At 36.0% G+C, this 12,424-nt stretch overlaps 1 protein-coding gene across 3 annotated transcripts in view; it reads right to left on the reverse strand.

Annotated features, from left to right (window-relative positions):
* Positions 1-12,424, reverse strand: part of PLEKHH2 (pleckstrin homology, MyTH4 and FERM domain containing H2) — a 57,030-nt gene that overhangs the window by 40,293 nt on the left and 4,313 nt on the right. For all 3 annotated transcript variants that reach the window (XM_055816383.1, XM_055816384.1, XM_027788592.2), the window contains one exon: positions 11,964-12,093. In XM_055816383.1, the coding sequence (XP_055672358.1) occupies positions 11,964-12,086 (123 nt within the window). In that variant the 5' untranslated portion in view covers positions 12,087-12,093. The remainder of the gene's footprint in view (positions 1-11,963; positions 12,094-12,424) is intronic.

A 12,424-nucleotide genomic window follows, 5' to 3' on the forward strand; every position in this document is an offset into this window, starting at 1 on the left:
GCCCCTCACTGCAAGACAGACAAGGAGGGGCTGGAGCGTGTCCAGAGCCGGGCAGGGGCTGGGGAAGGGGCTGGAGAACAAGTCCTGTGAGGAGCAGCTGAGGGAACTGGGGGTGTTTAGGCTGGAGAAGAAAGAGGTGCAGGGGGGACCTTATCGCTCTCTACAGCTCCCTGAAAGGAGGCTGTAGATGGGTGGGGGTCGGTCTCTTTTCCCAGATAACAAGCAACAGGACAAGAGAAAACGGCCTCAAGTTATGCCAGGGGAGGTTTAGAGGGGATATTAGGAAAAATTTCTACACTGAAAGGGTTGTCAAGCATTGGAACAGGCTGCCCAGGGATGTGGTTGGATTAAGCACCCCTGGAAGTGTTTAAAAAGGGCATAGATGTGGCACTTAGGTACATGGCTTAGTGGTGGACTTGGCAGTCCTGGGTTAACAGTTGGACTTGATGGTCTTAAAGGTCTTTTCCAACCTAAGTGATTCTATGACTCTATGATTCTTACCTATGACTGCAACTTGAATACTGATGACCAACTCCGACTTTATACAGAAAAGTTATTTGAAAAACAGAAAATTCTGTTGAATTAGACCTCCGTCCCACCAGCTTCTTTCTATATACATCTATGCAAATTGCCAGTATTACTGGAATTAAATGGTGTATATCAGCTGTTAGGCTTAGACACTCCTTGAATGAATTAGTGTCTGTAAAGTATCAACAGACATAAAGTTGGCTTCCCAGGAGAAACATGAAGGGCCAGCATGTCACTGATAACAGCTGGCATGTGACGTATATTTAAGCTTAATTTTCTATCATGTCCTGAATGAGATAACTTGAAATAACATCCCATTTCAACAGCCCTCTTGTAAGAAATACTCTTGCCACACACATCTGACTAGTGCAGGCTCTTTCCAAAATTCATTAAGGATTCAGAATTATCCTGTCATAATCAATACTGGTTTTGATTTTACAGTCTTAAATACAAAGAATAAATGTTTTAGACCCATGGACAAAAAAATACATGCATACTAACTAAAGAACAATATCAACACCAGTACCAAAGAACAGACTGCTACTTTCAGCTGCACTTTCTTCTTCTGTTTTTAAGTGTACAAATCCTCTTACAATTTTCAGAAAATGTGTTTGTGCACACTGCATCAATTATCTCATTTATGGAAAATGGCATCTATTGTTAGAAACAGATTCGGTTTTAAACTTAGTAAGGAAATAACCACTCTACATATGACACTCATCAAACTGAGCTATTTTTGTTCAAACAATGAACAGAGAAATGCCACATGTGAATAAATACTGAATGCTTTGAAGAAACATGGCAGCAATAAAAACAAAGACGTGTACTGCCTTGGAGGTCGACACTGAAGCACAACACACAGTCACTGGAAATTTTTTGCAATACAAAAGCAAATCATAAAGTGATTCTTCTTCGAAGGTCACCTAGAAGTTAATCTTGACTGTATTTAGCAATGTTCACAATACATTTTTGTGCAAGTAAAGAAATTTTCATGTCATTAAAACATGTATTGCAGGAAAACATCAGAAGGTATGAACTCAAAAGTCATCACTCATAGATTTCAAAAATACTCCTTTTCTATGCACGTATGTATATGTATATTCTTTCATTCACATACACATATACACACAGATCATAGTTCCTGTAATGTGCGTTAGAAAGAAGTTAATGCAACAAATTGATAATTTTCCTGGTATTTGAAATAGTTAATAGTTATTAATGTTAAAGGAAATATTTTAATTTCAAAAAAATATGTTGGAATCCTTTCCTTTTTGAGATCTGAAAATGTATGTTATTTATAAGAACAAACCCCTAATTTTTTAGCCAAGTCAGTTTTCAACATAGTAACTTGTCCTATTCCCACTTAAAATTTACATTATAATCAGTACATTATACTTCTCTTGTGTCTCTTCATTTTTAATGAAGACTTCAAATGAAGTCTTTTCATTTTTAATATTATAAACAACACAGTTGTATCATGTAGACTTTGGAAATAATTTTGAAATCAATACAGGAAAAAATATAACCATTAATGAATAAAAAGCACCACTTCTCTGTAAGCCTTTCAAAGCATGCTGATAATAGGTCTGAGTTTTCAAAAACGAACAATGAGTTAAAACCTGATGTTTCTCAAGCAGAAATACAGTCTGTCTATTGATTAAGTGCAGAACTTCCAGTGACTTGAGGATGATATGTTTAGAGTCTGCTTTCTTCCTTGCATTTCAATTTTTCAATTCTTCCTCATCTGAAAAAAGGCCTAAACCATCTGCAGTTGAAAAATAATGTTCCACATAAAAAGAAAAGTAGTAAATCTGTCCATTTTTAGATTTAGTGAACTATCAGTCCTCACACCACACGGGACTTGCCAAAACCAAAGAAACATGCATACATGGTTGCTTCTATAAATAAACAAATAGGAGAAGCAAGTGAGGGATACACACACCTACAACTCTCTTTCAAAGGTGCAAGCAGATATGAACAGGTGATTAATAAATGTAGCCTGGAAATTAGAAGACTCTCATTTTCCACATTGACTGAAAAAGATTTTGGAACTCCCTCCTAATAGAAGCTAGAAAGGCAAAAGATCTGACTTTTTATGTGGTGCCTGATAAGTTAATAAATGGTTTGAAGAATATGCCTGCCAGCTATTCCAGAGCACTGCATGTGACCCCGATTTCCCTTTGGGTTCTATATTCCTATATTTAAACCCAAATATTTAAACAAATACTTGCATTTTCTTAAAACAAGCCTGTACTGCTTAAAAGCAAGTCATCTGTTTGTCAGTGGCTTTGACGACCACCAGTTTTCATGTTTTAAAATAGGCTATGCCCAATCTATACATGTATAAAGCCTTACATGCATTTGTTAGTTAAAGGCAATGGTAAAACTGTTTTAGAAGCATGACTTACTCTTTACAAAAAAGGTCTCTCTTCTGGTGGTTTAGCTTAGGAAAAAACAGTAATATTCCTCCTACTTCTGTAACTCATTTATTAAAAAGCTGACTGGGTATGTTCCATCCTTATTTTCAAGCATTATTCCTTCTGTCTTGAAACTGATTTCTCTTTTCTGTATTATCTATCTTCCATAGGGACAGTGCTAAATCTTTATAAGCTACAACAAACTTTAAAATATGACCTCACCATTTAAGCCACATAGACATAACACCTAAAGAATAGAGATGTAAAATCAAGATAATAATATTTTACAGGAAGAATAATAAAGAAGATAATTTGTAAAGAAGGAATTAGCACATGCCTTGCCTAAGATATACTTTGCTCTTTACTGGACGAATTTTTATCCCATAGGCAACACAATAATTAGAAAGACTTATCTTTTATAGAGCAGCTTTGCATTTAAACTAATTAATAGAAATCCATCTCATCTCATAAATGTAGAAGTGATACTTCAGACCTACCTGTATTTATAAAATTAAATACGCCTTCAATAAGAAATGAAATTGAATTCTTTGGCACAAAAGCTTTTCACTAGAGCAGGATGAAACCTGTAAAAATATTTCTCAGTGGTGTGGATTTAGTCATCAAAATGAAGAACTGCTTTCTGAACCCAGTCTTCCTTTTGTCACAGATCTCCCCAAAAGGGCTAATGCTAAAGGCTATGTCTTAATGGGGCTCAAGTGTTCCTTTGGCTACTCACAGATCAAGCATGGTGAATTTTCTTCACTATTTTACTGGTTCAGAGTATATTGAATTTTACTGTTTGTTATTATTTCCTATATTAAAAGAAAAATCTTTAGATGAAAGAATTTGTTATCTGGCTTAAACCCCAACAGCTACAGCCTTATTTTTCCTTCAAATCCCACCTGAATGCCCACCTAGGTTATGACTACTGCAAAAATTAGCTTAGTGCTCACAACATGGCAGCCCGCAAGCTGCCACTTTTCAGTGCACTCCCATTTTTTCCTTCTCCTGTCTTCTCCATTTTCAATACCAATCAAAAGGTAAAGGGCTACAATTCTCATGAACAAAGCAGTGTCAACTGTTCCTCTGCAAATGTGCCATCTAACCAACTCCTCCTATTTCACCTCTTTCTCTAGTCAGACTTCACCACAGGGATTCTCTCTTTTCTCTACCTCAACTGTGGTCAGAAATATGAAGTGTGAAAGCAATTTGGGCCTTTGATGCCAACTTTATATACCTATGTATGTAGGTATACACACACACACACATGCACATGTATATAAACTCCAGCTTCTTCTGAAGATGGCTAGTAGTTCTGCAGTCTTGATGTGCAGAATCACAATCCTGTCTGCTTCTACCTACAGCAACTTCAGGCCCTGCTCTCCTAGTTAGGTAAAAGGAACTTCTTAATTGCAAGTCTCTCTTAACTGTCCTTTTTAGTACTTCTGCTCATTCACATGAACTATGTTTAGCACAAAAGCCTTTCCTTGGAACAAAATGAAACCAACAAAAAATATGAGTCTCCATTTGATCAGTTTCCAAAATCACAGAATCATAGAATGGTTTGGGTTGGAAGGGACCTTATACATCACCTAGTTCCACTCCCCCTGCCATGGCCAGGGAACCTTCCACTAGCCCAGGTTGCTCAAACCCCCATCCAACCTGGCCAGGAACACTTCCAGGGATGGGGCACCCAGTGTCTCATGACCCTCACAGTAAAGTAAAAACGACGAGGCTCAACATTTTTATCAGTCTCCATGACTGAAACCAGTCTTACCGCTGAGTTTTTTTACTTCTTTCAAGGTCTTTTCAATATTTAAACAACATATTAAGAATAACTATTTAGCTCAAAAGGTTTTCCTAGTGCTCATTAAATGAGTGAGAGTCCATATGAAAAAACAATCTTTCACATTTCAGCTGAGCTCATTGTAGTAAAATTAGTGATTTCTTCTGGAAACTATATAAATTAAAAATATAGAGCAGAAAAGCCCAGGGAGGGAACTCTTCCAGAATTAGTAGCCTAGGACAACTGCCAGTAAATATACAGATTTTAAAAAGCTAAATTCAGCAGTGGGATTTAGAGAGGCAGCGTACTGAAGGACAAATGAGCAGCATGTAATGTTAGCTGAATATCTGTGCTTTTCCCAACATCAGTCATAGGATTTTCTTGAACCTGGTAAAATATTAGGACCATTCCCTCTTTCTGGCTGTCGTCTTTTCCAACTCAGATCTTGTCTTGATTGTTAAATTGCACAGATACAATCAAATACAAATTAGGTAGACCGCCACTCCAGCACAAACAGGCATGATAATAACATTCAAAATCTTGAAAAAAAGTGAAAATACTGTTAGCAAGATGAAAGAATGTACCAAAGCACTTTGGCAGGTAAGGAAAAAGAAGTCTCACACAGTGCTTGAAATTAAAAGTGGAATGTATTGGTTGCTCATCTGTATTAAAAGGCAGCTGCCTGCTTTGTTTTGTTTTTATCATTGTACTGTGATTGGGGAAATTCTGCTACTTCTGTCTCGCTGAATTGTGAATTCTGATTAGAATCACAACATGAACATCTGGAATAGGAAGCCTTTTTTCCCTGCCACTGCCTGAGAGGTGCTGGCTTAAGAATCAAAGGCACTGCCAAAGCTTAAAAAATTGAAAACTTGACTGAAACTGAATTTACTCATGAAATTAAAAGGGTACAGGACACCTAGGAAACACAGATGGTAAGGGAGCAAGAGATTCCAGAAATATATGTAAGGCAGCATGATGGAGTTTGAGGACATGACAACAAATATTTAAAGCCTGAAAAATACTCTCTGAGGGAATGAAAATTAAAATGCGTAATTTCTAAGAGCAAAAAGAGTTCCCTCCACGAAAAATGGAGAAAAAACATCTTGTAGCTCCTACAAGTGAAATGCTAAGCAAATATTAGATCGGCTAAGGATGTGCACAGGTGGCTGCCCACTATCACAGCTTCCACAGCCTCCATCAACTTCCCCATCTCAGGTGGGCTGGAACAGAGCTGATGCCCTCTTCTCTGTACCACCAGAGGGACGATACTCATCCTCCAGCCTCACCGCAAGGGCTGTGCTCTTCCTGCCACTACCCAGCCTGGCCTCTACAAGAATAGCTAATTTATTGCTTCCTGAGTTCTCTTTTTCCCACTCCGCCCCCCATCTTCAGCCTATTTAGAAAGAATGTCGATTTAAAATATACAAAAACAATGAAACAACCCCCCCACCCACCACCACTGTTACAAAAAGGCATGGCATATACTTGGTAACAGACAAGCAATAAAAATGCAGCTACAGGAAAAAAGGTATAGGTATTAAAAAGGTGTAAACAAACCTAACACTCTAACCATATAAACTTTTAACTTTTCTTGCTTTCTCATATTTGTATCTTCCTAATTGCACCTGAATTATTTTCCATTATAAGAGATTTTTTAAAAGCAACTGAAATACTGAAAAATAACCTTCATTTGAATAATTTTAGTACTATGGTACTTTTCTTCCTTTTACTTTATCCTTCATAATCTTTTGAATGCAAATGGAAATACTCATTGTGCTTTGTCACATTTTTTATATTGGCAATCACTGCACAAGTCAAATGTATTATGGACTTTTCCTCCAAAAACATTAATCTTGAGATTTTCATGCCACAGACAACAAAACACACTGCATCTGCTTCATTCTGAAATGTCAAATGACATACCATAAATATGACTGCAAAATTAATAAAAATACAGTGGGACATGGATTTAACTATTGGTTTGTCAGACAAAGTCAGGAATGTGTTATGCTTTGGAATATATTGGAAATAGTATTTGGTCAAAAAATCAGTTATCATTCAACATTCATAATCCGTACAGAAAGCATAAATATTATTGCATTTGTCATTTACACACTCGGTTGCCAGCTGAGCATGTGTACAGAGAATATTCAAATGGAAGGTTAAAAGCAAACAAATCAATACATACATGAAAATAATCCTCCCTCTTAATCACTTATATTTGTTAAAAATCACTCAAAGCATAAAATAATGACCATCAACACTGCAGGAAACAAACTTGGAGATGTTCTTGTGAATGCTGAGTATTCCTGCACAGCCCATAATGCAACAGTTGGGATAGTGCCATATTCAGTCCTTATGGGGTCTGATGGAAAAGGAACTCAGTGGAGGCTGCCCAAGTGGAAATTTAATACAGCTATGTAGTTCCTCTACTTTATACCTGATGTTGCACACATATTTTAGGTGAAAAATGTACTACAAAAAGAATGAGGGTCACCAACTTTTCCTATGACATTTTAGCTAGGAGCCAAACTCGCAGTGGGATACTGTAATCTTTCATTCAGCAAAGATTTTTTTAGTAAACCCTTCACATACATAAGACTCAAGCTGCATTTAAAGGCTTCTACTTCAAACTCAGTTCCACAGCCATCCTAAATTTGGCAGACTAGGGATACTTTCTACATCATTCCTTAAATTCCTGTAAAGACCTCTCCCACTTACAGCAGCAGCTTCTGCTTGAAACTCCAACAAGGTCTCTTTCTTTGCATGTTGGATTTATAAATATAGACTTTTTACTTGGCAAAATGAAAACAAATAAAAAAATAAACAGTGAATGGATTAGTTTTTTTAAAACATCGTATGTACCTTTGCTCCTCTCTCTTCTTCTCCCCAGGTTCACTAAAAACTTTAAATTCTGGTAGTCATACAACTGAAACACACTTCCAATGCAAATTTCTCAAACTCCTCAACCACTGAGGTTCAAGGAGGACTACTTGCTATACTTAAAAAAACCCAGTAAATAGCTTGTTTTTCTTAACTAGAACACTTCCATTAGAAGAATATACTGACGACTTCCCATGTGGATCATTCATTTATTTACAGGGACAACAGTAAATGAAATCACTTTGCAAAGTTACTTGACTTCCAGTGTATAAGAAAAGTATTTCAATCAATCCACTGCCCAAATATATTGACAGAAGCACATAGGTCACAGACACGAATATTGAAAAAGGGTAGATTCAAGCAAAACCTTATTAAAATCTCGTTTTAGACTAAGTTATGGAACAAATGTAAGGGGAAAAACCCAATGGCTTTTTCTGAGAAGTCATACACATAGTGTGATAGGTTATAAACTCCTTTTCCTAATTCACTGTCTTGAAGAGATACCTCTCAAATACACAGAGGAGGAAGGATGGAGAATTACCACCAAGTTATTTCTCTAACTTTCCTGTAGAGACCACCTGCTTTGTCACAGTATCACTCTGTTTTCTACAACAATTACACAGTTCAACACCCATGGGGGTTCTACATCTGTCATGCCATAGTACTGTGATTTCTGTTGCTATTTTGAAGTAGAACACTCTCCAGTGCTATTGTTCAAAGTTTTAGCACACATTTCACAACACAGAGATGATTGTGAACAAAACCACAAATAAGGCCTGTGCTAATTAAAGTAAGAGTGAGAATTTGTTTCGTTCTATAACAGGTGACCAATCTAGAAAGCACCTATAACAGCTGACATCAGCTGTATTCTCCTCTCATCATTAGTATCAGGATGCCCACCAAGTACAGACCAATTAGGTCTTCATTATTCACTTTACTATTTCTCAAACATATTTTTGAGTAACAATCCCATGCAGTTTAATTTCAAACTAGTACGAGTGCATCTTTCCTTTTACAAAAACTGAGAACTGTTTGTATCATTAAAATTTTACAAATATGTGAAAAATAACCACTGGATTTTTACAAATGAAACCAACATAGAAATAAATACAGCTAAAACGTTAGTGCCCATTTTTAAAATTATAGGGTTTGACCTGTGCAAGACTGATAAATTTGCACATGCATATGGTCTAACTTTGTTGAGCTCTGACCAGTCTTTGATACCTGTCCTAACTATATTCCAGTTTATGAATGAAAGGTTCATATTAAAAAGTCAAAAGTGACAAAGTGAGGAGAAAGATTATTTTTCATTGTCTGCTAATGCTCTGCTCTGTAGAGTAATACATCAAATTATCCCAACTGAACACTTGTTGAGCCTGTGGTCTTCAATATAAAATATTTGCCCACATTTACCTCCTGTAAATACTTCTCTTTTTCTAAAGTTTCTGAGAAAGCTAAGGCAAATTAAAAGAAGAGGACATAATATGACATGTTCTTAAGATTTTTTAATTTATTTTGGAGTCATGTTTCCCACAGATAAGGAAGAATAATTTTCCTTTGATTGCTTTGTTTCAGGCACAGTGCTAAAGATTTGTGATTTTATCCCTCTTGGTTTTTTTTTAAATGTCAATTTCTGAAATTATACGATTATGCATACATTTCTATTAATTTAAGAGGCTATTTCTAGCACTTAAGAGCCTGTAAATACAAACTGTAAAGGAACAAAGTGAAAAGTCACACAGAAAGAATTCAAGCTTCTAAATTCTTTTTTTTCTTTTAAACTCAGTTTCGCGAAGTGCTGTTCATGAATCTTAACTTTTTGGTTGCCAAAACTATAATCAGCAGCAGCTGCATAAAGCATGGTTGTAACAGCTGCTGGAAAGTCCCTACAAAAGTCATGTCCCGTGTTCAGCCACTTGACTTCCATCCATGTAGTGATCCAAATGGGGTAAAGAGACAAGAAATACATGACATCTAACAGCTCCAACTGTGTAAGCATCCAATAATCTGTTGAGTGTTACAGCAGACAGTATTGTACCCTCTGATGGATATTCTCCTCCAAGACTGATCATAATGATTTATTAACTCATCTGTGGGCCTTGCTAACTGGAATGAAGGACACAAGTTGTTCTACTTTTCTTTAAATGTTAAATGACGTGTCAAAGGATGACATTTGTACAGCTGGTTGCTCTTTCAAAACCCAATAATCTGCAATACCTGTTCACTGAGAGTTTGCCATACAGAAGAATTGCAGGATTGTGTAAACAATTAAGAGTTTTCAAGTGTACTGCTTTCTAACAGCAATATTTTTAGTCATGTCAAAGAAGAGCTATTTGGAGTACTAAATGTAAAGACACAATTCCAGCAGAACTCAGTATTATTAAACAATGGTTTTATATTGTTGTAAATTTTCATGTTCACTTTAGTAAAAAATGCCGATAATGAAAAAAGCCTAATCCAGAAAACACTAGATTTCTTTATTCCATTTCTTTTTCCATCTCAAATCAACACTTTGCACCTTCGTAGAAGAGATAAGGGCACAAATGGATAAAATGAATAGTAACACATTGGCAACTGATATTCAGTCAAGAACCAGATGATATAGTTGAACCAATTATTGATCTGTAAGACCGATGTCTGTAGTAAGGAAATTAGTGGGAACCGTAAGCGCAGAACTAGGAGGCATGTGGATAGTATGACAGACAAGGGAAGAGTCAAAGTGGCCTTTATAAAGAAGGGTGTTGGCTCACAAAGCTACTGAAGATCTTTGAAGGGATCACCAAGGCTGCAGACAGAGGGGATCTGTTTTATATAGTTATTTGGATTGTGGAAATTTTAATGTTTAAAGAAACAATCAGCCACAGGGTAAAAGGGAGTGTCCCTGCATGAATTAAAAAATTGGCTCAATAAAATAGTAGGTTATTGACTACACAGTGACTGGCAGCTACCAGTGGAGATCTGCAGAGATTTGTTCAGGGTGCATGCTGTTCAATGCAGCCTTTTGGTAACAGGCGCTGGGCAGTGAAGCAACAAAGGTTTTTGATGGTACTTTGTTATCCAGGATAACAGAAGCCTTCTCACAAGATCTACAAGAAGGTCCTTACAAGATCTAGTGACCACTCACTAAAAATAACAAATGACACATAACATAGAAATCTAAAGGACTTTGAGTAAGATCCTGGAATTAAGATAGATATTGCCAAGAAAACATAACTTGATGTTAATTTGGCTGTCAAAGAAAACAAAATATTAAGCATTATTAGAAAAGGACCAGGGCACATAACTTTGTACATCACCCATGGTTCTTCACAAATGCATAGATATGTGCTTCTTCCAACTTTAATAACTAGTTCTTGTTCCCACCAAAATACAATAAAATGGGAACGACTGGGAGAGGGTTAAATGTGGATGTTAGATGTATTTATGTTTCCAAAAGGAGAATGGATAAATTGACAAAAGAGAAGCATCAATATAAATGTCTAAAATAAAAGTATTGCCACTCTAACATGCTACAAAATGATATGATTTTGTTTTTTTGAGGGGGAGCAACTGATGGAAAATTTAGCTCTAAGAAGAATAGAGACATTTTGACAAAATAACATTTTAACTAGAAATTCATTGAGGTGAATATTAATGATGACATAGTTCCAGTGATTCTCTAAAATGTTTTGTCACTTGCACTCTTTTAATTGCCTTACTCTCTCAAAAAGTTACCAGGTAAATACAATGGTGTTTTTCTGGTATTTCAGATATGGGCTCAATTACGAGTGACTGTTGGGATTCACATATTTGAACATGCCAAGGCAAATGTTTCTCTATTGCAAAATAAAGTATATATTTAAACAATATTCTTCAAATTAAATTATATAATACTTTTCAACTTCCCTAGACTCAGATGATGAGCCATAGTTGGAGATGTCTTATTACAGGAAAAGCAAGTCTGGTAAATTACATGATTTGGTAAGGAATACTGGGGAAAATAATACTTCTGGATTTTCTCCCCAATGATTTCTGTGTCTTAAATCAGATCTTAAATACTTAGGAAAATGTGTTAAATATTAACTTCAATGTTGTAAAAGTGATTACTGGATATATATTTTTCTCTGCAGGAGAGCTGCCAGTGTGTTCTTATTTGAAAATGAACATTTCTTGCTGGCAATCTAATGTGTGAATTTCTTTCACAGCATTAAAACATACCTGTTTTCCACATATTTTGTTTTAAAATTCTTTTTTTCCCCCCTCCTGAAAAAATCCCAGTACTTGTAATCTCAAAACATGACGTGATCAGGCCCCATCATCAAATAAAATAATTTAGATGGCATTAAAATTAATACCACGAGACCTACCTTTTCTGCTAACAATTCTCTGATCTTGCTTGCCTGGAGACGAAATTTCATTAACTGTGACTCCAGAGTTAAACATCTTTCCTTCCAGTTTACAGTATCCTCTGGCTCTGAAAGTTCAGCCATATTTATGCTGGAAAAAGAAAGGGGAAAATCCCCATGTCAAAGTGAGTCTGTATTTAATGCCCGAGTTTTTTAATATACATGCTAACTTATTTTAGACAAATGTCAACAATGCTCCCCAATTTTGTACATGTACAGCTTCATAAAACTTAGTAAAAGTGCATCAGTCTATCAAGGCCCCTATCATAACTGGGAGATTTCTGAAATCTGTGTTGATAATATTTAGGTTTATCATAATTTAATTTCTTCAATCACTTTGGAGCTGCAATATGTTTTCCTTGATAAGCAGAGATACATCACGCATTTTAATCTTCAGTTTCTGTATATATCCTTGCTTACAT

Source organism: Falco peregrinus, chromosome 11 (assembly GCF_023634155.1).
Source record: "Falco peregrinus isolate bFalPer1 chromosome 11, bFalPer1.pri, whole genome shotgun sequence".
Classification (NCBI taxonomy): domain Eukaryota; kingdom Metazoa; phylum Chordata; class Aves; order Falconiformes; family Falconidae; genus Falco; species Falco peregrinus.